This window comes from Thalassophryne amazonica, chromosome 5 (assembly GCF_902500255.1).
Source record: "Thalassophryne amazonica chromosome 5, fThaAma1.1, whole genome shotgun sequence".
Taxonomy (NCBI): domain Eukaryota; kingdom Metazoa; phylum Chordata; class Actinopteri; order Batrachoidiformes; family Batrachoididae; genus Thalassophryne; species Thalassophryne amazonica.
This window is the reverse complement of record NC_047107.1, coordinates 32,564,328-32,591,793: the sequence shown is the minus strand read 5'-3', so window position 1 is coordinate 32,591,793 and position 27,466 is coordinate 32,564,328. Positions and strand designations below refer to the sequence as shown.

General features: G+C 44.0%; 1 protein-coding gene across 7 annotated transcripts in view; it reads right to left on the bottom strand.

Annotated features, from left to right (window-relative positions):
* Positions 1-1,444: 1,444 nt before the first annotated feature.
* sorbs3 (sorbin and SH3 domain containing 3) overlaps positions 1,445-27,466 on the bottom strand; it is a 118,998-nt gene continuing 92,976 nt past the window's right edge. For all 7 annotated transcript variants that reach the window (XM_034169920.1, XM_034169919.1, XM_034169922.1 and 4 more), the window contains 9 exons: positions 26,358-26,428; positions 24,724-24,785; positions 21,347-21,393; positions 19,275-19,389; positions 19,044-19,169; positions 9,778-10,329; positions 9,549-9,652; positions 5,345-5,451; positions 1,445-2,801 (listed from right to left, as the gene is read on the bottom strand). In XM_034169920.1, coding sequence (XP_034025811.1) covers positions 2,740-2,801; positions 5,345-5,451; positions 9,549-9,652; positions 9,778-10,329; positions 19,044-19,169; positions 19,275-19,389; positions 21,347-21,393; positions 24,724-24,785; positions 26,358-26,428 — 1,246 coding nt within the window. In that variant the 3' untranslated portion in view covers positions 1,445-2,739. The remainder of the gene's footprint in view (positions 2,802-5,344; positions 5,452-9,548; positions 9,653-9,777; positions 10,330-19,043; positions 19,170-19,274; positions 19,390-21,346; positions 21,394-24,723; positions 24,786-26,357; positions 26,429-27,466) is intronic.

The following is a 27,466-nucleotide window of genomic DNA, read 5'->3' as shown; positions in this document are numbered from 1 at the left end:
CTGTGAAATCATTTCTTGCAAAAAGACACATAGGGTCAATGTCATGGCCTGCAAATAGTCCGGATCTTAATCCAATTGAAAATCTTTGGTGGAAGTTGAAGAAAATGGTCCATGACAAGGCTGCAACCTGCAAAGCTGATCTGGCAACAGCAATCAGAGAAAGTTGGAGCCAGATTGATGAAGAGTACTGTTTGTCACTCATTAAGTCCATGCCTCAGAGACTGCAAGCTGTTATAAAAGCCAGAGGTGGTGCAACAAAATACTAGTGATGTGTTGGAGTGTTCGTTTTTCATGATTCCATAATTTTTTCCTCAGAATTGAGTGATTCCATATTTTTTCCCTCTGCTTGGTCTAAAAAAGTAACCGCTACTGACTGCCACAATTTTTTTTTCTTGATTTCTTATAGTGTTTCTTAAAGCCAGAAAGTTGCCATTTGAAATGACTTTAGTTTTGTGTCATGTCTGTGATCTGCTTTTTTTCTACAAAATTAAACAACTTAATGAACATCCTCCGAGGCCGGCGATTCCATAATTTTTGCCAGTGGTTGTATATGTCAGAAGGTGGGGGGACATACCATATTCTGTCCCCCCTGGTTGAAAAGGTGGGGGGGACATGTCCCCCTATCCCCCACCAAATTGCGCCCATGCTGACTGCACACACCCAGTAAGGCCCCTTCACACATAGTACGAATCACGGCGGAACAACTCGTATGAGCGAACCATGAAAACATCAAGCCAACGGGCAGGCGTGAGCGATCCCGCTGCGATGGTGTTGTGCAGGCAGCTGGGACATGGTGCACCACATCGCGCCGCTGATGTGGAGAACAATAAAATAAAAACCAGCTGTATAATTAGTGAATAATGGGTTGATATAAATAATAAATAAAAGGGGAAGCAATACAGAACCTTCACGGTTAAATTTTTGTATCTATGGATCACTAATTTCACAAAATTTGGCTAATTTACAAAGAAATACTCAATAATAAATGTCCGTGAAAGAGCAAAAATGAAAGCTTTTGCCTGTAGAGAAAATGTGACCACAACCGGAAATGGGAAAACCAGAGATAGACATGTTGTGTACATTAAAATAATGACACTATTCCACATACTCCAATGATGGTTGGCAGTCCGCTGATAAAAACAAAGAAGAAGAAGTGCCTTTATTTTTGTTATTAATTGATAAGTGTTTAGTGTATTTTCAGACTGTGGCTGATGATGTGACCAAAGCAAGCACCTTAAAGCAATGATTCATGATGGACTCAACCAATCGTAGGTGTCGAAAGCGGCAGCAATACTATTTAAAATGTAACGCCAGTCACACACACACACACACACACACACACACACACATATATATATATGTATACACACACACACACACACACATATATACAGGTTGCATTTAACTTGTGCTGGTCTTCTCTTATCAATACAAGAGCACAGTGAAAGGTTAACATCACTCTGTTTATTTGTTCTTTAAATGCATACCATACATTCATGTAAATTGTTTTATAAGCAATTATATATTATATTTTGAATCTTGTTACAGCTGTACACTCATTTTCTGGATCTCTTACATATAAGAAAGCTATATAAAAAAATTAAAGACATTTTGACTATATCATAAATTTGAAATAACCATAAAGTAGCAAATCCTCAAGTCTTCAAACAGTCAAAAGGCTAATTTTCTGTTGTCAGATTGGGAATATAAGCCTTGCAGGACAAAAACAAAACAAAACGATCGCACTGTAATAATAAATGCAGCATTAGCAAAGTGCCAGAGTTGGACAGGACATGCTCAGATAAGTGTTTGTTAAAACAGATGTCTAATTAAGTATTAAATTTGGCACTATTTGAAAAAATAAAAAATAAAACCTGCAAAGTGGTGGAGGCATTAGATGGAAGTGCAACAACAAAAAAGAGTTCTGTCCCACATTTTTATAAAAATCGTCTGTATCCCTACTTTCAATAAAGACAAAATGCCAAGAATGATAAAAATGACAAATACTGTATAAGGATTAAGTTGCATAAGAAATCAGCAGATGCATTAAGTTTGTTTGCTGTGTGGAGCCTTGTGGAGTGCTGTCAGCTTGTCTTGATAAGTCTGAGTTCTCTGTGCTTCACTTTAAGCAAACATGGAGAGACCGACATGTTGTTCCTCTGTATGGTCTTTTCAGAGGTCTGAAACAAAATCTGGAAAAAGACATTTTTTAAGGAAACATTAATCACATGGCAAATATCAGAAGAATGTGGCATTTTAAGTGTGATTCTCAGCTGTGGTTTGTGATGGCACTGCGGTCACACACACTCAGAAGGAACAGTGCTGCTCAGTGGGAGGGAATGTCCAATTTCCTGCAGCTGCACATATTTGTGGGACAAAAAGTCCATTCTCTGAAACAGTTTTTTTTCTTTCTTTTTTTTTTTTTTTAACATTCACTTTCCACTCAGGTCACTGTGGAAAACAATGCATATATGCATTTGTGCACATGTAGGAAACACTCTCAGGTCTCTGTGGAACACACATGCACATAGGCAGGGAGGTGAGCAACCACACAGTTTTCCTGCCTTCACCTCAGAAACACGGCAGCTGCTCAGAGTGAACATGCAGGTCGGAATAAACGGGGTTTGGGAGTGCTGGGACACGGGACAGTGTCAGAGCAGGATTTGCTGGAGTGAACTGGTGTGACTCTTTGAGCTCTTAGGAGTCCAAGTAGATGGGGACAAGCAGAAAGCGTGGAAGTCAAACTGGTGCCACATAATTCCCAGGAAAGGTTCCAAATGTCTGGGTCCGTTCTGACGTACCTACAGAGAGCAGAGCGCACTGGGATCAGACAACAGATGAAACAGTGTGCATGCAGGCTTAAAGAAACCTCACAAAAGAAAGTTAACTTCTGAGTTTTTGTTTTTTAACCACCCCAGTCATAAGAAATTGTTGGCAATCAGGTTTCTGAGTGCTTTGCTCACATTTGACGAATTTTGTATTTGCAAGAAATAATTTTTAAGAACTAAATTAGGGATGAATGAATTAAAGCAACAAAATAAAGGTAGCAAGCTACTTTGTGATCATTGGTACCTTAATGGTTCAACAACGTTTAACTAGAGCACCACGCCCATAGAGCGCAAACCCCGCCAACACTAGCTTCCAATTCCACAAAGTTTTGCCTTGAAAAATTTTTCAAGATCAAAGTCCTGTTAGAAGTGACTTTTCATAAGCTGAATTAGATGTGAATAAATGCCTTGAATCAAAGATTTTTTTTGTGGTGGTGTCACTTTTTTCAACTTTTTCAATTTTGAATTCTTTGTCAGATAATTTTCACAGAACATTGGTTATCTTTGCTATGCACAATTTGTCATCACTTTTTGGCACTTGGTTTCTGACTGATAAAACTGGCATAAAATTGGAACCTCCATCCAATTTTGGTGGTGTAGGTAAATCCATAAATATATAATGCAAAGATATATGCAAGATAAAGATATAATGCAAAATGTACATCAAAGGGGCTTTTCAATATTAAATTCAAATGTCTACAAAATCCACAATCTAGATCAGATCCAGATCAAACTTTGTCAGGCGATAGTGAGTGCCAGTCTGCACCTCCCTTTAAAATATGAGAGTGATTTGGGGTACGTTTGTTTAAGATATGATGTAAAATATACATTAAATGGCTTTTTCAATGTTAAATTTAAATGGCCACAAAATCTGTAATATGGATCAGATCTGGATCAAACTTTGTCAGTCGATAAAGGATACTATCCTACACAAAGCTTTCAAATATGAAAGAAATGTTATCTTTTTTGACAGAGTTATTAATTTTTGAAAATTCATTCAATGTTAAACAATAGGGATTGTTCACATTTTTACAAGATTTTTCCTGACTTTGACCTTTAACCTATGATATTGAAAACTGAATCAGTTCTTGCCTTTCAGGGTAAGAATCCTCTGTAAAAAATTTGGAACAATCTATGAAAAATTGTGGGTTTCATGCTATTCACAAACAAACAAACAAGCAAACAAATGGGTGAAAACATAACTGGAGGTTATGAAATACAGCCAGCTAGGTATATGCTTTTCCTCATATAACACTTTATAACAAGCAGCCTCAGTAATTTGCTCAAATCTGTATTTTTTTAACGTGAATCTCACCCTGCTTTTTAAAACTTTATTAACAACATACTGAGCATACAGAATAGCAAAACCAAAAATCAAACCATATTAAAAACTTGAGCACAACATAAAGCTAAGCTGTGACCCCTCTGGTAAGCGAAAAAATATGACTGTTTATTATTAGCCAAACCAGCTAACATACAGTTTTGTTTTTTCAAACTTTATTGAACAATGAACCCCCCCCCCCCCCATTAGACATTGAAGCTTCAGTGTAAGTTTAGAGCACAATTACTATGCAGAGACTACAAGAGAAATTTAACAATACCGCCTATATGTTCGTAAGCAACAATAAATGCATTAGCAATTAAATATTTAAATAATTCTTAAATTGTTAAATAAATAATAAATGCAATAGCAATTCGTTCATTATTTCTCTAGGGTCACGGTTAGGGTTAGGGTTTTTAGGTTTTGTGTGAGAGGCGGGGTTCAGCCTGGACACAACGCCAGTCTGTCACAGGGCCAAGCATTAATACTTCTACTGTGTAATTTTAAGGTTTGGAAAAATATGGTTCAGAGTTAATTTGAGGCCTATGGGTGACAATGTATTTGTCAGTGGGTACAAATGTATATAGTGCTTTGGAGTAACTTGAGAATTGGCGCAGTGCAAATAAATCATATTGAAATTCACTGGAATTACTTTTCAGCGATTTGTGGAAAAAGCAATAGTTCTCATGCACTGCAATTGTCAAAAGTGAACAGAACACTCAAAGACTGATTTAGTATGGTTCAGGTTGCAAAAAAAGTGAACTTCTCCTTTAACATAAGTGGTTTCTACTTGCAGTGTTTCATAATGTCCCATAGAGGGCGCACTGAACTTAAAAAAGAACACATGCAACAGAAAAGTCCTGCAAATAATAACTTAGATAAAATACTTGTCTGTTTTATTTTAGCCTGATCTGAGTGACACTGTGGCACTGTACTGCTATTATATTTAAGATTTTGTCCATCTTATCTGCATACATTTAAAGCACAAGTATAAAAACATGTTACACTATAATGCAATCCAATTACATCACCACATACTCCAACATGAAAAATACACATATTGCAAATATGTATGTCTCCTCAGAAACAGAACATCAGCATTTATGATGGAGTGTGCCTACTTTCCTGTTCACCACGTTCATGCTGTTTCATGTATATTTATTTCTGGCCTTTAATGAAACACTTGATTCCTTACCTACAAACCAGCCGTCATCACATTTTTCCATCACTTGTACAATGTCTCCTTCTCTGAGCTCCAGCTCATCTGAATTCTGGGGTTTGTAGTTGTAAATAGCTTTATATCTAAAATTAAGAACAAGAAAAGGGGGAAGGATGTTTTATTTTCAGATGCACAAATACTGCAACACTTGAAGGGCCCTATTTTGTTGGTCTATGACACACAATCTGAAGCGTACAGACCAAGTGCATTTTAGGGGAGTCCAACTAGACTATTATTTCCTCAGTGCAAAATCTGAGTGTGATATAAGGTGCAGGGTGCAAAGGGGTTATACCTAATCACTAATTAGACATGGGCGTGACATGAAATAAACGAATCAGATTGTCATCAGTCAACCCCAGTGTGCCAGAAATTGAATTGATATTTAGATGGTGACGTCATAAGTGAGACGTATTCTAGCAAGGAAACAATTCTTTGCACAACATGAACACAGAAGCTCCTATCATAGTACCAAGTATAGCGAGTGTTATGAAACTTGAATTAACACTCGGTGCAAATACTGTCATGTGTGGAAAGTCATTCTCAGTAATGCAGATTGTCTTCTCCAAGATTCAAATTCTGACTATTTGAAATGAACCCTACCAAGAAAATGGAAAAAAGTTGCAGTTCCTCAAATGGCCACTTGAGGCTGGCTCCAAATGTGAGCTAATTCCCGTAGAGGCCAATGTCAAAAATGTTCAGTAGTGCAGCAAATAACTGAAACAATACTTCACATGGTGACACATGCACCAAATCCAGCACAAATTCTCCTTAGACATTGCTCTTTTGAAAAAACTGGCAGGCCACTTGAATTTTCAATAGGCGGCCACGTAGGGGTCAGTTGAAGAATTACACAGGGGTTAAAATATAAAAATGCTCCTATCATATTGAAAACTATACCACATTATTTGTCTGATCATAAAGATACCAAAAAGGTATAGTTTGGACTATCTATGACTGAATGTTATGGAGTTATGGGGTAAAAACCTTAAGAATGGTGACAAAGGTCAATTTCAGTTTTTACAGGGGTCAAAAGTTAAAGTTAAAATGGTGCAAATTGTTGATTGAACTACTTGGATTAATAAATGGTATAGTTTTGACTGTGTTGAATGCTTGGTCTCTAAAGGAAAGGTCAAATAATGTTGACATCCATTGAATTCTGTTGTGTGGGTCGCTGAAGAGGAGGTACTGCTGGCCCACCACCACCAGATGGCGCCCTGCTTGAAGTGCGGGCTTCAAGCAGGAGAGGGCGTCATAGCAACCGGGAGTGACAGCTGTCACTCGTCATCAGCACCAGCTGTCACTCATCCACATCACCACCACCTTAAAGGCCGGACTGCAACTCCACCTCCCCACCGAGAAATCAGCTACCTTGGAGGTAATATTCTCTGCTACACTTAACTCTGACTTAGAGTGTGAACTTCTTTGCAGCCGTTTTCCTGTGGTGTTTGCCTTATCTGAGGGATTGGCGTTTGGTGTGATCAACGACGGCTTCGCTTCACACCCCAACCAGATAAGTGGTTAGACAGGAGCTGCACGAGTGTGTGACTAGAGGTGGAGGTGCTCCCTCCCAAAAGAACACAGCACAGGTGAGTGTGAGTACGCACACTCACCTGTGCTGTTTCTGTTCTCTGCCAGCAGTGCCAGGTCTGACAGCTTGAGACGGTGACCACCTGGGGACTCAGGACTTGGCGGCTCCGGTGTTCTTCAGATCCGTTGGCGGTGAGGGCCGTGTGGGATCCGGCTCTGTTCTGGACGGGCGTCTCCTATCCTCAGGCCTGCCCACACGTCACCCAATGTGTAATTGACTGTAGTTCCAAACTTGTTGTTGTCTGTATTCCGTTGTGCCCAATTTACAACATTAAATTGTTACTGTTTGGCTTATCCATTGCCCGTTCTTTTACACCCCCTGTTGTGGGTCCGTGTTCCTACACTTTCACAACAGAATTCTATGACGTGACATATGTTACCCCGTAATGTGATAACTAAGCATGATATATGGTGCAAACTATTCCTTTTTGAAACCCTATTAACTCAACCAATAATTTGCATCACCTTTGAAGAAAATTGGAGCAAATCTAACTTTTGACCCCTGTACAAACTGAAACTGAACTTTGTCACCATTCTTGTTGTTTTTACCCCATAACTCTATAGAATTCAGTCATAGATAGTCCAAACTATACCTTTTTGGAATCTGTTATATGGCTGGGGGGGCCTGGCTGCCGGTTTGTTTCTGTTTTTTGGTTTTCCTCCCAGGTGGCGTGCGTTTGGGACTGAATGGCTGTGTTGCTGAGGCTGTCAGGACCTCACCCTGATCACCTGCGACTCGTCAGGACTCACAGCTGTAGTGCATCTGGATGGATTGGAACATGTTGGCATTTAAGACTGGAGTGCACAGTGTGTATTTGCCAGAGACTCGACCTTGTGACCAGACGGGTGAGATCGTCGTCTCGGGAGCCATCTCATCAGCAGCGGATGCTGAGAACGTCCAGGTTTGATGCACAGTCTGTGAAAGAGGAGGGGGTGAGGTCTCACGCTCGTCAGCACACTTCCTGAGGTACGTTAGATTTTGTGACTAACAGTTATACAGTCAGTAAATGTGGTGTCCCTCACACCTTATTGTATTGAGCTGTTTGTTAGTCATGTATCAGCTTCCACTGCAGTGGAGTTTTGTGAACGGGATGTTCCATGCCTGCAGGTTGGGAAGCTGATCAGTAATCAAGCCAGGAAGTGTTTGCTGTTTGTACACCTTTAAGTGTTCTGTGTGTAGAGTGTGGACTCACATAATGGTTCCTTCTTTCACAGACTCGGTTGTTGCGGCCACCTGGGGGGTGTCGGCGGGGTCCTTGGGTCCGAAACAGCTTCTGGCTCCGGACCGTTAGCGCTGCTGGGAGCGCACCACGCCAGGCCGCACCTTTTTTATTATATTATCACTGTTATGTATTAAATTCAGTTATCCTTTGAACCGTGCTCTGCTTATTTCATACTGGGTCCTTCAAACGCTGGTCGGTTCTCCGAGCTGCGTCCGACACATAACAGAATCTTTATAATGGTAAATGGACTGCATTTATATAGCCCTTTTCCATCTGCATCAGACGCTCAAAATGCCTTACAATTTTGCCTCACATTCACCCCAATGTCAGGGTGCTACCATACAAGGCACTCACTACACAACAGGAGCAATAGGGGATTAAAGACCTTGCCCAAGGGCCCTTAGTAATTTTCCAGTCAGGCGGGGATTTGAACCGAGGATCTTCTGGTGTCAAGCCCAACACCTTAACCACTAGACCATCACCTCCCCTAGACAAATAATGTGGTATAATTTTCAATATGACTGGAGCATTTTTATACTTTGACCCCTAAGTAATTCTTCATTTGACCCCTACGTAGCCGCCTACTGAAACTTCAAGTGGTCCGTCGGTTTTTTCAGTAGAGTAATATCTATGCCAAATTTGGTGCTTGTATCACCATTTGAAGGATTCCTCTGTAAATATTCTGTTATCTACTACAACTCCAGAGGAGAGATAAATATACACAACCAGTTTTTATCTCTACAGCTCATTTCTGACTCATCAGTGTAATATATTTTAAGCCATTAAGTTGAGAATTTGTGCCATTGACTAGGCATCAATTTCAAAATGAACAAATATTTGCACAAAACAATAAAGTTTATCAGTTTGAACATTAAATATCTTGTCTTTGTGGTGTATTCAGTCGAATATAGGTTGAAGAACATTTGCAAATCATTGTATTCTGTTTTTATTTGCATTTTACACAACGTCCCAACTTCATTGGAATCGGGGTTGTACATCCCGTGTGTGTACACGTGTTGTGAATCTACCTATGCAAGGCATATCTGAATATTGCCTTTCATATAGAACAGAAAAACCCCATATCTTTTGGTTAGATTTTTGCTGGTTTATGGTACAGCTGCCTTTTGCTGCCAAACAACAGCAAAGCTCAGGCACTGTACTACACCTTGTTTTTATACTGACATTCCTACATTATAGGTGCATGTACTTGCTACTTACTCAACATAGATGCTGGCCGGATGAAGATAACAACTGCCAGTTGTGCAAAGACACTTGTGCCGCACACTGCTTTGTGCTATGTGGAGCATACAGTAGGTGCCCAAAAACTGCGCAGAAAGATTGAATCTGATCAGTGAAAAATGGAGACGTACGGTTTGTGCTGCACCGCCGTGGGACCAGGGATGTTTGATGCTGGTTTTTGGGGTAAGAAGTTGAAATGCAGATTAGATGGAGTAGCCTGGTTTGTCACTGCAGCCTAGAAGAGAAAAAAACCTCACATCAGCCAATACAAAGTAAGGAATGATGATGATGTCTGTGACTAGTGCAGCACAAGCCATCACATCACAGGTGTGAACATGCAGTGAAGCCGAGTGAGCAGACCTTTGTGGGGTCAGTGTGTCTGGGAGTGTTCACTGTGGCTGCTTCTGCTCTGTGTTTAGATGCAGACGACTGAGTGGGAGGTGATGTGGTTCGAGCGGCAGAGCGCAAGGAAGCTGAGTGTGTCACACTCCAATGGCTGTTCTGATTAGTGGGTGAAGTGGGTTTACAGGTGCTGTGCGGCCACACGTTGGTCATTTCTTTGGATGACAGTGTCTGTGTTGGGGAGTGTGTTTGTGAAGCTGGACTGCCGTATGGCACGGGTGAAGACGGCTTCAGTGGGGAGTGTCCAGGTTTAGGGCTGAGGGATGAGGGGGTGAAAGGTGACATTGGGGACCGCGGGCATGGTGAGTGGAGTGGACGCCCTGGACTCTGGGGTCCAGGTGAGATTGGAGACATGGGGTCAGCTGAGAAGTCGTCCATAGAATATTTGGTACGGGGCATCTTGTTGACCTGGACATAACTGGCAGGAAAAATGCCACTTCGACTGGTCCCTGAAATCCGACCCTCAAGCCATTTGTCGTCAACTCGCCTGGTTATATCAATCACCTCACCCTGATGAGTACAAAAGACATTTAAAAGTGAGATATTAGTGTAGAACACACAATAAACAGCAAAGCAATGATGGCATCATGACCTCATAGTGCAATCGGGACATTTTCAGCTTTGTTGAAGCTGTATTATGTATCGCTTTGGCTGCCTCAAGCCCTATATAGGCTGTCAGGCCAGTTGGTGCTGAGTCTACGACTCCAGTCCACCACAGATTACTTCCACAGCCAACGTCAATACCCACTTATTCAGTGGTGGGCACAGCTAACCAAAAAGCTAGCATCGATAACCATTAATCTGATAACTGATAAGTTATCTTTTATGACGCTAAACCGATAAACTTCTGAAAAAATTATCTTTATTACAGATAACCGATAATCGATAACTTTTAGCAGTGGTGGGCACAGATAACCAAAAAATTAACTTGATAACAGATAATAAGATAACTGAAAAGTTATCTTTGATAAAGATAAACCACCCAAAAATGGATCTGAATCACGTGTGCTTGCATGAGCAAACCTTGAACCTTCGTGCACATGCGTGAACTTTTTCACGCCTGTCGATTGCATCATTTGCTGGTAAGCAGCCTTTGTGTGAGGTGTGTGTCGTGCGCTTGGCGAATTTTCATTTCAAGGAAAAAGACGGAACGACTGGAGCAGCACCGCATCAAATTTTGCCAGAAAATCAGCGACAGCCAGGTGGAAACCATTTGGATGATTCAGACGGCTTTCGGTGACGATCCTATGGGCATCACACAGATTAAGGAGCGGTACAACCGGTTTAAAGATGTCCGCACAACGGTGGAGAGCGAGCCACGCTCCGGTCGGCCATCAACATGCTGAAATGGCCAGATCATTTCCAAAGTGAACGCTGTGGTGATGCGGGACCGTCGTGTGACTATCTGAGAAATTGTGGAAGAGGTGGACATCAGCACTTTTTCAGTACATTTCACTGTGACAGAAGATTTGGCCATGAAAAGAGTGGCTGTGAAATTCGTGCCGCTGCTGATGGCGCAGCAAAAGCACCTTCGTGTTGAAGTGTCACAGGACATGCTGTGACATGCCCACCTCTTCCACAATTTCTCGGATAGTCACACGACTGAAAAGTCACAGAAAGCCGTCTGAATCATCCGAATGGTTTCCACCTGGCTGTCGCCCAGTTTCTGGCAAAATTTGATGCGGCGCTGCTCCAGTCGTTCCGTCTTTTTCCTTGAAATGAAAATCCGCCGAGCGCACAACACACACCTCACACAAAGGCTGCTTACCAGGAAATGACGCAATCGACAGGCATGAAAAAGTTCACGCATGCGCACGAAGGTTCAAGCTTTGCTCATGCAAGCACACGTGATTCAAATCCATCAGGTTTTTGCAAAAAATAAAAAGGTCCGATACTTTTCTAACAAACCTCGTATGTTGTTGTCATTAAAAGATTAGCAGTAATATTACAGTGGAAAACGCAGCAAGGTAAATGACCACAATGGCAAGGCATACTTCAGATTTATATTTTAATACATAAGGATTTTTATCCAGGCCTGTATGGGTTCATTAGAGCTTTTAATCAGCTTGAATACAACTTACAAGGCTTCATTTATAAAAATCCATTGAGAATTATGATGACAGGAAAAAAAACACAGTAAATTCCCCAAACACAGTAAAATCCCCAAATTTCCACACTTTACATAAAACATTTTTTTCTACCCAGGCATGTATGGGTTCATTAGAAATAGCAATTAAAGGGCTTTAAAACAAGCCTACTGTTGTGAGAGTGTAGGAACACGGACCCACAACAGGGGGCGCAAATGAACGGACAATGGAGGAAGTCAAATAACAACACTTTACTGTTGTGAATGAGCACAACAAACACGGCAGGTCACAATAGTATGCAATGAAGTCAATTTACAGAACGTGTCATGTGGGCAGGCTCGAAGATAAGAGACGTCTGTCCAAAGCAGAACCGGAACCACACGATTTCCTCCGCCACCGAACCCCGGGAATACTGGAGCCGCCAAGTCCCGAACTCCCAGGTGGACACTGCCTCCGCTTGTCGGATCTGGTACTGCTGGCGAGGAACAAAAACAGTTAGATGTAGGTGTGTTTATACCCAGCAACACGTATGGTGGGAAATCCACCTCCACCTCTCGTCGAAAAGTCTGCTGTCAAAAAACACAAAGCAACAATATTCTTCTGTCGAAAAGACAACTTGATTGACTGAGCTCGTTACCTCCTAAGCATAGCGATATCTCGGCAAAGAAGTGGAGATGTCGTCCTGCTGATATACGATTGAAGATCAGATGATTGGTGACAGCTGTCACAGGTAATAAGTGACAGCTGTCACCCCGGCTGCTCCTGTGAGGCGGCGGCGCCCTCTTGTGCCTGGAGCCCGCACTCCAGGCAGGGTGCCCTCTGGTGGTTGTGGGCCAGCAGTACCTCCTCTTCAGTGGCCCACACAACAGGACCCCCCCCCTCAACGGGCGCCTCCTGGCGCCCGACCAGGCTTGTCCGGGTGGCGGCGGTAGAAATCGGCCAGGAGGGCCGGGTCTAGGATGAAGCTCCTCTTCACCCAGGAGCGTTCTTCGGGTCCGTACCCGTCCCAGTCCACCAAATACTGGAAGCCCCGGCCCATCCTACGGACATCCAGGAGCCGGCGCACAGACCAAGCCGGCCCACCATCGATGACCCGGGCAGGAGGCGGCGCCGGACCCGGAGCACAGAGGGGTGAGGTGTGATGCGGTTTTATCCGGGACACATGGAAAACAGGATGGATCCGCAGTGAGGCCGGAAGCTGAAGCCGCACTGCGGCTGGATTGATGACCTTGAGTATCTTGAAGGGACCGATGTAACAGTCCTGCAGTTTAGGGGAGTCCACTTTGAGGGGAATGTCTTTTGTCGACAACCACACCTCCTGCCCTGGCCGATATGCAGGGGCCGGGGTCCGCCGGCGGTCTGCATGGGCTTTAGCCCTCGTCCGGGCCTTCAGCAAAGCAGAACGGGCGGCGCGCCACACCCGACAGCACTTCCGCAGGTGGGCCTGGACCGAGGGCACACCGACCTCTCCCTCGACCACCGGAAACAACGGGGGCTGGTACCCCAGACACACCTCAAAAGGGGAGAGGCCGGTGGCAGAAGACACCTGGCTGTTATGGGCATACTCGATCCAGGCCAAATGGGTACTCCAGGCCGCCGGGTGCGCAGCTGTCACGCAGCGCAGGGCCTGTTCCACCTCCTGATTGGCCCGTTCTGCCTGCCCGTTGGTCTGAGGATGATACCCGGACGAGAGACTCACCGTGGCCCCCAGTTCCCGGCAGAAGCTCCTCCAGACTTGCGAGGAGAACTGGGGACCGCGATCGGAGACGATGTCTGTTGGAATCCCATACAGTCGGACGACGTGGTGGACCAGGAGGTCTGCTGTCTCCTGGGCAGTCGGGAGCTTCGGGAGGGCCACGAAGTGGGCCGCCTTGGAGAATCGGTCCACTATCGTGAGGATGGTGGTGTTGCCCTGGGACGGCGGGAGGCCCGTGACAAAATCCAGGCCGATGTGGGACCAGGGGCGATGAGGCACAGGCAGCGGCTGGAGCAGTCCCGGTGCCCTGTGGTGGTCAGCCTTGCCCCTGGCGCAGGTGGTGCAGGCCTGGATATAATCCCGGACGTCGGCCTCCAGGGACGCCCACCAGAAGCGCTGCCGGACAACTGCCACGGTTCTTCGCACCCCCGGATGACAGGAGAACTTGGAACCGTGACAGAAGTCCAAGACTGCAGCCCTGGCCTCTGGTGGGACGTAAAGTTTGTTCTTCGGCCCGGTTCCGGGGTCCGGGCTCCGTGCCAGGGCCTCCCGGACGGTCTTCTCCACGTCCCAGGTGAGGATGGCCACGATAGCGGACTCCGGGATGATAGGTTCCGGTGGATCCGACAACTCAGTTTTGACTTCGTCTTCATGCACCCGGGACAAGGCATCCGATCTCTGGTTCTTGGTCCCGGGGCGGTAGGTGATCCGGAAGTCAAAACGGCCGAAGAACAGTGACCAGCGGGCTTGCCTGGGGTTCAGCCGCTTGGCGGTCCTGATATACTCCAGGTTCCGGTGGTCAGTGAAAACCGTGAATGGCACGGACGTTCCCTCCAACAGATGTCTCCACTCTTCAAGAGCCTCTTTCACCGCAAGGAGTTCTCCATTGCCGACGTCATAGTTCCGTTCAGCCGGGGTCAACCTGCGGGAAAAATAGGCACACGGGTGAAGGACCTTATCGGTCTCTCCGCTCTGGGACAGCACGGCTCCTATCCCTGAGTCAGAGGCGTCCACTTCAACCATGAACTGGCGGCTAGGGTCGGGCTACACCAAAACTGGCGCAGTAGAGAACCGTCGTTTCAACTCCTTGAACGCGGCTTCGCACCGATCCGACCAGGTGAAGGGGACTTTTGGAGAGGTCAGGGCTGTCAGGGGGCTAACTACCTGACTGTAGCCCTTAATGAACCTCCTATAGAAATTAGCGAAGCCGAGGAACTGTTGCAGCTTCCTACGGCTTGTTGGTTGGGGCCAATCTCTCACCGCCGCAACCTTGGCCGGATCAGGGGCGACGGAGTTGGAGGAGATTATAAACTCCAGGAAGGACAAAGATGTGTGGTGAAACTCGCACTTCTCGCCCTTCACAAACAGTCGGTTCTCTAACAACCGCTGCAGGACCTGACGTACATGCTGGACATGGGTCTCAGGATCCGGAGAAAAGATGAGAATATCGTCCAGATATACGAAGACGAATCGGTGCAGGAAGTCCCGCAAGACGTCGTTAACCAAGGCTTGGAACGTCGCGGGGGCGTTGGTGAGGCCGAACGGCATGACCAGGTACTCAAAGTGACCTAACGGGGTGTTAAATGCCGTCTTCCATTCGTCTCCCTTCCGGATCCGAACCAGGTGATACGCATTTCTAAGATCCAGCTTAGTAAAGATTTTGGCTCCATGCAGGGGGGTGAACACGGAATCTAACAATGGCAACGGGTATCGGTTGCGAACCGTAATCTCATTCAGCCCCCTGTAATCAATGCATGGACGGAGTCCGCCATCTTTCTTGCCCACAAAAAAGAAACCTGCCCCCATCGGGGAGGTGGAGTTCCGGATCAGCCCGGCAGCTAATGAGTCCCGGATGTAGGTCTCCATTGATTCGCGCTCAGGTCGTGAGAGGTTGTACAGCCTGCTGGACGGGAACTCAGCGCCTGGAACCAAATCAATGGCACAATCGACGGACGGTGCGGGGGAAGGGTGAGTGCCAGATCCTTACTGAAGACGTCAGCAAGATCGTGGTACTCAACCGGCACTGCCGTCAGATTGGGAGGGACTTTGACCTCCTCCTTAGCCTGTGAACCGGGAGGAACCGAGGATCCTAAACACCCCCGATGGCAGGTTTCGCTCCACTGAACCACCACCCCAGACGGCCAATCAATCCGGGGATTGTGCTTCAACATCCATGGGATGCCCAAAATCACGCGGGAGGTAGAAGGAGTTACAAAAAACTCAATCTCCTCCCGATGGTTTCCAGACACCACCAGAGTTACTGGTTGTGTCTTGTGTGTGAGTAAAGGGAGGAGGGTGCCATCTAGTGCCCGCACCTGCAATGGCGAAGGAAGCGCCACCAGAGGGAGCCCTACCTCCCTTGCCCATCTGCTGTCTAGCAGATTCCCTTCTGACCCCATGTCCACCAGTGCTCGGGCTTGAAGGGTTAAATCCCCGCTCAGGATTGTGACTGGGAGTCGTGTGGCAATTTGTGTGTGTCTTACTTGAATGTTTTGACCCCCCCTTAGCCCAGTCTCTAAGGGCGAGTGTTGTCGTTTTGGCCGTTTGGGGCAGTTTCTCTGTGTGTGCTCAGTTGAGCTGCAGAGAAAACACTCTCCACGGATCAGCCTCCCCATTTTGGCCCTGTGCATTTCCCTAACAACGTCAGCAGGGGGAGCTGTTGCCCCACAAAGCGCTGCGGCTGTGGAGCGTGGGGAGGGCAGCCCCTTTTCGAACCCGGAAGGGAGAGGGGCGGCGCGTATCCGGTCACGTCCTTCGCCTCGCTCCCGACGGCGTTCCTCCAACCGATTGTCTAACCGTATAACGAGATCGATAAGCCCATCTAAATCCCGCGGTTCCTCCTTAGCTACCAGCTGCTCCTTCAGAACCAACGACAGTCCGTTTATGAAGGCGGCGCGGAGCGCAACGTTATTCCAGCCGGACCTCGCAGCCGCGATGCGGAAGTCGACTGCATAAGCGGCTGCGCTCTCGCGTCCCTGTCTCATTGACAGCAGCACTGTTGAAGCGGTCTCTCCTCTGTTAGGGTGATCAAACACTGTTCTGAACTCCCCCACAAACCCAGTGTATGCTGATAACAACCGTGAGTTCTGTTCCCAGAGCGCCGTAGCCCAGGCGCGTGCTTTACCCCGAAGCAGAGCTATCACATAAGCTATCTTACTGGCATCAGTCGCGTACATCACGGGACGTTGTGCGAAGACGAGCGAACACTGCATAAGAAAGTCCGCGCACGTCTCCACACAACCCCCGTACGGCTCTGGAGGGCTTATGTATGCTTCAGGGGAAGGTGGGAGGGGTCGTTGAACGACCTGTGGAACGTCACTGTTGCGCACAGGATCGGCAGGAGGGGGAGCCGCAGCAGCGCCCTGAGGGCGCGCTTCCACCTGCGCGGCGAGAGCCTCCACCCTGCGGTTAAGGAGAACGTTCTGCTCGGTCATTAGATCCAACTGAGCCGTAAAAGCGGTGAGGATTCGCTGCAACTCACCGATCATGCCTCCTGCAGACGCCTGTGCGCCCTGCTCTTCCATTGGCCGTTCAACAGCCGGTTGACACCCCTCGGGGTCCATGACGTTGGCCGAGATATCCTGTTGTGAGAGTGTAGGAACACGGACCCACAACAGGGGGCGCAAATGAACGGACAATGGAGGAAGTCAAATAACAACACTTTACTGTTGTGAATGAGCACAACAAACACGGCAGGTCACAATAGTATGCAATGAAGTCAATTTACAGAACGTGTCATGTGGGCAGGCTCGAAGATAAGAGACGTCTGTCCAAAGCAGAACCGGAACCACACGATTTCCTCCGCCACCGAACCCCGGGAATACTGGAGCCGCCAAGTCCCGAGCTCCCAGGTGGCCACTGCCTCTGCTTGTCGGATCTGGTACTGCTGGCGAGGAACAAAAACAGTTAGATGTAGGTGTGTTTATACCCAGTAACACGTATGGTGGGAAATCCACCTCCACCTCTCGTCGAAAAGTCTGCTGTCAAAAAACACAAAGCAACAATATTCTTCTGTCGAAAAGACAACTTGATTGGCTGAGCTCGTTACCTCCTAAGCATAGCGATATCTCGGCAAAGAAGTGGAGATGTCGTCCTGCTGATATACGATTGAAGATCAGATGATTGGTGACAGCTGTCACAGGTAATAAGTGACAGCTGTCACCCCGGCTGCTCCTGTGAGGCGGCGGCGCCCTCTTGTGCCTCGAGCCCGCACTCCAGGCAGGGTGCCCTCTGGTGGTTGTGGGCCAGCAGTACCTCCTCTTCAGCGGCCCACACAACACCTACTTTTATTAAAATTTGTTAACAAATAGCGACAATAAAGCGAGAAAAGCAGCACAGTTTGTCATAATTTCCCCAAATTTCTGCATTTTACATAAAAGTTTTTTTCTTCACCCACACATGCATAGGTTCATTGGAAAGAGATTTCAAAGGGCTTTAAAACAAGCCTACATTTATTAAATTCCGTTAAGAAATAGCGAGGCTAGTGCCATAAAAGCGGTCAGTTTATTATTGATGATCTGCACATCTCCACCCTTAATAATGGCGCCTTCCTGTCGTGAGTGACGCTAATAGATTGAGGTGCACACGTCCATTCCAGGTCTATATTTCCATGGACCAGCTAATCATGTTTTGCGCTTAATGATGATGTCATCAGCAAGCAACAGCCACAATCACACAACAGACTAAAATGCTTGATTTTAGGGTTTACAAACATTTTTGACTGTTAAACTTTGCTCACAGCCAGCAAAAAAAAAAAAAAAAATGTTAGCAGAAATAAATTTATCGGAAGATAATTCGGGGGGATGTTGTTGGGCGGTGGAAGGAGTACTTTGAGGATCTCCTCAATCCCATCGTCACGTCTTCCGAAGAGGAGGCAGAGACTGGGGACCCAGAGGCGGATTCATCCATTACCCAGGCAGAAGTCACCGAGGTGGTTGGAAAGCTCCTCGGTGGCAAGGCTCCTGGGGTGGATGAAATCCGTCCTGAGTACCTTAAGTCTCTGGATGTTGTGGGACTGTCTTGGCTGACACGCCTCTGCAACATCGCGTGGCGATCGGGGACAGTGCCTCTGGATTGGCAGACCGGGGTGGTGGTCCCTAACATAAACATTAGCTTCGATAATTATCAGTTATCGGATTAGCTGAACTGTGCCCACCACTGTATTTATAACATTGGTATCTGAACTGGCTATCAATGCGCCATCATGGTTAGTCTAGTGGAACTACTGATTGGCCGACATGGCTATATGGTTATGGTTATATCGCCACTTGTTGCTTTGTCAAGTTCTTGTCCGTGCTTGAAAATGTGTTTCGCACTTTTATGTTGACATCATTTCCTAAAACAGTGCTTGTGTCGACTAAATGAAGGCAGAAAAGCCCATTTTTTGAAATACCAGTGTAGATGACTTAGCCTTTGATAGAATGAACCACACTGATACTCACTTTCCGAAAGGAAAGTTCAACAGGAAGGTCAGCACTGAAGTTATACAAAGCCACGGCTTCCCCATAGTCCAACACCTGCATGGTGGGGGACTTTATAGGTGTTGGCTTCTCTGTAGGAGACAAAATCTATGAAAAAACAAAAGAAAGGCGCTCAAGCCAGAATCTGAAGAAACCAACACAAAACTACACTACACAGAAAGTACATCACATAAGAGACATGCTGAGTTATACCTCCACATAGGTTGTGGGGAAAATGCCAGCTCTGCCATGATGCTCTCCTTCAAACCAGTTGGCGTCTACCTGCCTGTGGATGTAAACGATGTCACCTTTTTGCAGTGTGAGCTCCCTGAAGAAGAGACCAAAGGCAAAGAAAGTCATTACAGGGATGATGCATATGTACGTATTTGCATACACATACAGTAGTGTTCAGAATAATAGTAGTGCTATGTGACTAAAAAGATTAATCCAGGTTTTGAGTATATTTCTTATTGTTACATGGGAAACAAGGTACCAGTAGATTCAGTAGATTCTCACAAATCCAACAAGACCAAGCATTCATGATATGCACACTCTTAAGGCTATGAAACTGGGCTATTAGTAAAAAAAAAAGTAGAAAAGGGGGTGTTCACAATAATAGCAGTGTGGCATTCAGTCAGTGAGTTCATCAATTTTGTGGAACAATCAGGTGTGAATCAGGTGACCCCTATGTAAGGATGAAGCCAGCACCTGTTGAACATGCTTTTCTCTTTGAAAGCCTGAGGAAAATGGGACGTTCAAGACATTGTTCAGAAGAACAGCGTAGTTTGATTAAAAAGTTGATTGGAGAGGGGAAAACTTATACGCAGGTGCAAAAAATGATAGGATGTTCATCTACAATGACCTCCAATGCTTTAAAATGGACAAAAAAAAAAAAAAAAAAAAAAACAGATGCGTGGAAGAAAACGGAAAACAACCATCAAAATGGATAGAAGAATAACCAGAATGGCAAAGGCTCACCCATTGATCATCTCCAGGATGATCAAAGACAGTCTGGAGTTACCTGTAAGTGCTGTGACGGTTAGAAGATGCCTGTGTGAAGCTAACTTATTTGCAAGAATCCCCCGCAAAGTTCCTCTGTTAAATAAAAGACATGTGCAGAAGAGGTTACAATTTGCCAAAGAACACATCAACTGGCCTAAAGACAAATGGAATATTTTGTGGGCCGATGAGAGTAAAATTGTTCTTTTTGGGTCCAAGGGCCGCAGACAGTTTGTGAGACGACCCCTTAAACTCTGAATTCAAGCCACAGTTCACAGTGAAGACAGTGAAGCATGGTGGTGCAAGCATCATGATATGGGCATGTTTCTCCTACTATGGTGTTGGGCCTATATATCACATACCAGGTATCATGGATCAGTTTGGATATGTCAAAATACTTGAAGAGGTCATGTTGCCTTAAATACAACAATCCTATGGAAGGAATAAATATACTTATAGTAAAATAGGGGCAAACATTTTCACAGTGGCAGGGACACGTCAGAGCTGTCAGACATGCACTCTGCAAACAGACGAGACTGGGGGAGAAACAGACTCACACACACGCATGTGGGCGGGGTGACACCTACACAGCTGACAGACGGACCGAGAAACGTGATCGTGCACCTTAGACAGAAGGACGGGAGACAACCACCACAACGACAAGGAGACCCACGACTGGGAGTGCACCAAACCACACATAAACCACCCACAGAAACCCACTCACAACAGATATCCAGGATTAGCTGATTGATATTGATCAGTTGGACCGATGTTTTAGCCATAATGGCTGTGGAGATATTCTGCCAAATGTGTCTTATGGACTATATTTTTCCTTACATTTCTTGATTTTTCTTGACCTTCTGCTGATCTGCTCTAAAAGCTACTGTAATTATCCTGTGACACTCACCAAGAAAATATTCCTACCAAGTTTGGCTGAAATCTGTTCACCTATTTCAGAGGTATTTTATACATACACACACACACACACACACACACACACACACACACACACACACACACACACACACACACACACACACACACACACACACACACACACACACACACACACACACAATGACATTCCCCTCTTCACCACGGGTGCACAGGGTAATGAAACAATGAGATAATACAATAATATAATAATAATAATAATAATAATAAAGGAAATGGCAGCAGCTTTTTTTTAAAAAAGAGGGAAATAAGTTCTGTGTTCAAATAAGCTTAGAATGGACAGAAGAAAAGAATATTTCCTTATTTACAGACCAGGTTACTGGTTAACTCACTTGGGTGACTGAGCCTGGAAATTGAACTTGGCTCTTGCTGCTTTGATCTAGTCAAACAAACAAACACATCATGAGTTGTGCATTAACGTTCATGATGGGGATTTCCAAAGTCAAATCACGAGGGTTCTTCAAAAAGTTCTCGGCTTCACTTGGAAGCAAAAGTATTTGAATACTCAAGATGTGACCTTCTTCCATGAAGGGACAGTGAAGCTTTAACATTGGAGGACCAAGTGCACTGACGTTACATAAAGGAGACTATTTTGAAACGGCAAGAACAGTCTTTCTGACATTTTCTAGTGAAGCAGAACTTTTTGAAGTACCTTCATAAACAGTCTAGTGAAATGTGTCTGACTGAATGCTTCTCGACCTGCCACAGCCATTTTGGATTGAGTCACCATACACAAAACTCTGACATCGCAATCAAAGGTTTTTCATTAAATCCTTCAAACTAAATGAAACATTGCCTGATGAACAGTATATGTGGATGTTTTATTAACAAGCTCAAGCAGATCACCCATTAGCAAACTACCAGTGAAGCTCGCTTGTCAGTTCACTACTGTTGCAACCAGGCTGGATAATGGCCCTTATCTTAATGGTAGGTGCAAAAACAAAAAGCTGTGCAATACCTGTAAATCTATTTAGGGTATGTTTATACGCATATTAGTATTTAAGGGGTTGGAAACACCACAAAGGTGGATGCTGAGTACAAAGGATTTGAATCTATGGTGTCCATTAGGTATACAGGATGGGCAAATAAAATGTTACCACTTTTTGATCGATCGTACACAAGTTTTTGAAATGAGAACTTATTTGAATTTTTTTTTTACAGACTTGTAGCAGAAGCGTTCAATAATTGATGACATGTTCAATCCACGCTCCTCTTCTTTGGATTACAGCTGCAACACGCACACTGAAGTTTGTGATGACATTGCCACACATCTCAAGAGGGATTCTCTGAATTTCCTGATGGATGTTGGTCTTCAGGGCCTCAATGGTCTGTGGGTTGCTGTAATATACTCTCTAAGTGTATGAATTTAAAAAGCGGTAACATTATATTGGCCCATCTTGTAGGTGTGCTGTCATCAGAACATCATAACTAATCAGAGTGGTACTTGTCTCTCCATTTAAACTGGAGGTCACAGGGTTACCAGGTACACAGTATTCTGGCATTAAGAAAGCAGATACAAATGAAAGCATTTCTGCAGAGTTGATGAATTAGCACCTGTCTGTTTATGCACAGAACAGCCAGCAACCACCACAGCTCCCTGAGGTGAAGCATTAAAGCAACCAATTGTGGTTTTGTATTTTTCCATGAGTGTTTCCTTTTATTTTGTCAAATCATTGTTTCCAGTTCACCTTGCATATTTACCTCCGCCAAGGAGGTTATGTTTTCGGTTGCGTTTGTTTGTTTGTCTGTCTGTCAGCAGGATAACTCAAAAAGTTTTGAACGGATTTTGATGAAATTTTGTAGAGTGGTTGGAAATGACAAGAGGAACAAGTGAATAAATTTTAGTGGTGATCCGGATCACGATCCGGATCCAGGAAATTTTTAAAGGATTCTTCACCATTGCAGGATAGGGGGAATTTTGACATTCTAGTTTCTAACTCCACAAAAACAAGGCAGAAAGGCTTGAAAAAAATTAAGGTGTAACATAGTCAAATGTTCTATCAAACAACAAAGTTTGGTGATGATTGGATCCGGATTCCGGATCTGGTGATCCAGAATATGCAAAAATACAAGGAAAATAGAAAATGTGTCAGTGTGAGGTGCCAAATGAAGCTAGAGATGCACAACTAACACCAAATTGTAGCTGAATCTGTACTGATTCAGTAAGGTGTCATCAGATTTGATGTAGCTTCAAATGTTATGGAGCTAGATCCAGAAGAAAACCACCATTACCGAAAAATAGTTTTTATACAATAACTTTTGAACTAATAAAGACATAAAAGTGATTCCAAGTTCTAGTGGTATGTTTTCATGGTCAAGGATGTCAAATATAAAGGAAAGAAAAGTGTATGTATCATAGTTTTGTTTGTAACACTGAATTGTTGAATAGATCACTGTGCCAAGGAGGGAATCTCTTTAGGGTCAGTGACCCTATGGCCTTGGCGGAGGTTTGCACTCTCTGAGTGCTTCTAGTTTATCTTGTATCATTGCCTGTGTGTGTGTGTGTGTGTGTGTGTGTGTGTGTGTGTGTGTGCGCGTGTGTGTGATGGAAGGGCAATGAGGTCCAACAGCTTTGAACATGGTTACATGTCAAATTATTTATCATGTTTCCTTTGCAAACATAGAGAGCGTACAGTACGGTATGTGCATTGCAGCTCTGCTTATATAAGACGCGGCTGTGCGATGTGCTCTTCATCCAGCGCCAACTGTATGCATGCTGTGTTGGTGACAACCATCACGTCGTTCAGTGGCGGTTAAGATAGTATTTAAGACCTGGGCATCATTCGTCTGTGTTTTTTTTTTTTCTTTTCATTTTTAAATGGATTTACAGTTTCTGAACAATCTGGTGCTTTCCAGCCTGTCACACATTTGTAAAGAATAACCGCGGGACAAGTGAAGTTGAGTGGCGATTGTTTTGAACAGGAACAAAACACTGGCCACACCCAGGTGAGTCCTCGCAACAGTCTGGTGTTCTGTTATGGAAATAGTACAAGAAGAAATACAAGAATAAGAAGTGCAAGAAGAATAACAATAACAATATATGAGTGAATCGGTGCAGCAGGTGCCGCCGCAAGCTCACACTATAGTAGAGCGATTCCGAAACCGGAAATGCCAAATGTTTAACTCTTCCTGGAGTGACAACAGATGACATCTCGTTTGAATTTGGTGGACATTCGACGATGAAACTGGAAATGCCAAATGTTGAACTATTCCTGGTGTGATGGAGATCTCGCATGATTTCACTGGACAGTCAACACTGAAACTGGAAATGCCAAATGTTGAAATGTTCCTAGAGCAATAATAGAGGAGATCTCGCGTTGAGGTGAAATTCAGTGGACACTTGACACTGAAACCGGAAACACTAACGTGAGAGGCGACACGCACCTTGACAGCCCCTGAGGTCAGTCAGTGACTATTCTAGCGTGTAAATTACATGTTAAAATATTTGGATCTTTGAAAATAAGTACATTTCTCTTCCCTGAATAATCAAAATTGATACTGAAAAAAATCTGAAGGACCTAAATGGCATGGTGAGATGATGATGAGGATGATGAGGAGCTTCGCTCATTAATGTCGGCAGCATGAAACATATTAATAATAATAAGAACAAGAACAATAAAAATAAAAAGAACAGGAAGAAGAAGAAACAGAACAACAACAGCAATGGCATAACAAAAACAATTCAACATAAAAAATTATGAAACTTTACCTTCTTGTCGTCTCTCTTCGGTGGGGGCTCCATGGTTTCATTAGCAGGTAAAAGCTGATGTGCTGTGAATGTGCAGCAGATTATGAGGGAATTTGCATCAGTATGAAATGAGGTTAAAATGTGTGCTGGTGCTTTGTTGTGCACACACCGCACACTGACTGCACACTGTTTTACAGCCACTGTTGCTGCAAAACTCTTGATCGCAGCCAATCACAGTGCATTAAGCTGAAAAGAATCTTGAAAATCATTTAGGCCGGTACATTCTGAAACAAATTCCTTAGAAAAACAATTGGATGAAGATAATCTCTAATCAGGCCTTCCGAGTTCCACTTCCTATTTTGGTGGGTTTCCTCCACACCCACAGCTTTGAATGGAAGGAGGAAGAAAAGGTGCTGTGAAGCTTTTCCATGCGCTCATCAGTCCCATTTTATGTGGGGAATAAACCACTGGGAAGCATCAGAAGCAATAAATCAAATCATATTACATTCCAAAAGACTTTGATCAAATCTGTGATGCATGATTGGTTGAGTGGGTTGTTTAGCCTCAAGCAACATCTTGTGCACTGTAAAAATGAAAATGAAACATCCAAATATTTTTATTAAAAAAAAAACAAAAAAAAAAAAACAAAGTAGCTGTGGGTGCCAGTATAGTTCTGTAACAAATACAATAAAATATGTAAATACCCTTTACAGAAAACACTGTAAATTTTACGGTTTAAACCAGTGTAATTAAAAAATATATATAGGAGAATGGGATATTGAAATCAATGTGCATTAAGTTACAACTACCTTTAATTTCTGTTGAAATAATTAGTTTAAAACAGCATGATAATGTTAATTTAGAATAAAAATGTTGGATTTACTGGTTTAAAATGTACACTTTTTTGTAAATGACAACAGTTTTATACTGTAAAATTTATAGGTTGTTATTTAAATGTGTTTACATATTTTTTACTTGTAAAATTTATAGGTTGTTATTTAAATGTTTACATATTTTTACTTGTAAAATTTATAGGTTGTTATTTAAATGTTTACATATTTTTACTTGTAAAATTTATAGGTTGTTATTTAAATGTGTTTACATATTTTTTACTTTAATTTTTAGCAGAGTTATTCTGCCAACCACAGCCGCTGTTTTTTTTAACCATAAAAACAACAAATATTATTTATTTACTCACTTACTGACTTACAGTGCGGTAAAAGTTTGCAGGTTAAGGTACAGTTTTCCCTCATTCCTTCCAGCAACCATTTGGTTTAACATTGATTCCTTTATTAATCACAAATTTGATGCATTATGAAAGTTTGTAATTTTGCCAAACATCAACAGTTAATGAGCCCTAAGCAGCTCAGTGACTTTAATGTCTTGCTTAAGGACACTTCAGCATGCAATCAGTGGTAGCCAGGAATCAAACCTCAAATATGGGATATATACAACTCTCTCTCGCTCTCTCTCTCTCTCTCTTTACAAGGCAGATTCCACTAGTGGCCTTCTTACAGACCACACAAAATTACAGAAATCAATCAGTCTCATCAAAACCAATCATCCCTATTGCTTTGGAAGTGATAGGCATGGTCACAACAACAGGAAATCACAGTGTGCACGTGTGCTGGAAATGCAAAAGGAGGAATGTTTACCATATGTGGGAACAGAGGCTGAAGATGATCCAGTGGAGTGATGGATCGGCTGCTTTGATGCTGATGAATGGCTGCAGAAGAAACATAAGCTCTTTATATCCAAATCAAGAGGAGGGCATCTTATAGCAGCAAAGTACAAATACACACAGAAAGAAATGTCCTGCTGGGAGACTGTGTGCAATCATTTTCTTGGAGATACAGCCATCCGGCTGCAGCTGGTGGTTTTCATACACTGGACAGAGATGAGACAAGTACACAGCGAACATGGCACACAGATGAAACTGAGTGACTCATATGCTTACTCTTGAATTGAAATATGGTTTTGAGAACATCTGGAGCTGAGGTTGCTACTAAATACAGATCTGAATCTTCATTCAATAAAAACACCCATATAATAAAAGGGAAGTGACCTCTGTGTGTTTGTGTTTCCGGAGCATCAACTGAAATCCAGAAAGAGCTGACTTTCATCCTTTGGCATACATATGTATTTTTTCATTGGGATTCAAGTCATGAAAACTGCAAGGTAATTTGACCAATACGCAGTTCCACAATAAGAGCCTGTATTTCAAAATAAAAGTCTGTGAGGTTGCTGCAGACCTGACAGAATTTATCAGTCTGTCCATCTTCTAACAACCCAGCACATTTAAATCTGGACATTTTCTGTATGCATGTGACCCCAAACCCAGAATTAACATGTTCACACTCCAGACAAAGCAGCAGAATTGTGTCTCAACAGTCGCTCACACAGGCTAAAAAAAAAAAAGAAATTTGATCTAATGTGAGCACTGTCACCGTGCAAATATAAAACTTCAATTATTCGCATTGTAAAGTGCTCAAAGCACTTTACAATGATGCCCCACATTCACCTATACACACACACACACGCACATACGCCGGTGTCAGGGTGCTATCATGCAAGGTGCTCACTACACACCGGGAGCAACTTGGGGATTAAGGACCTTGCCCAAGGGCCCGTAGTGATTTTCCGGCCTGTGAAGTGTTTGAACTGAGGATCTGGTCTTCACCACACCACTTCACCAGTAGACCATCACCTCCACAATGGTTCAAGTGAGTGAATGATTAAAACCCTGACCCACACATCAGACAGG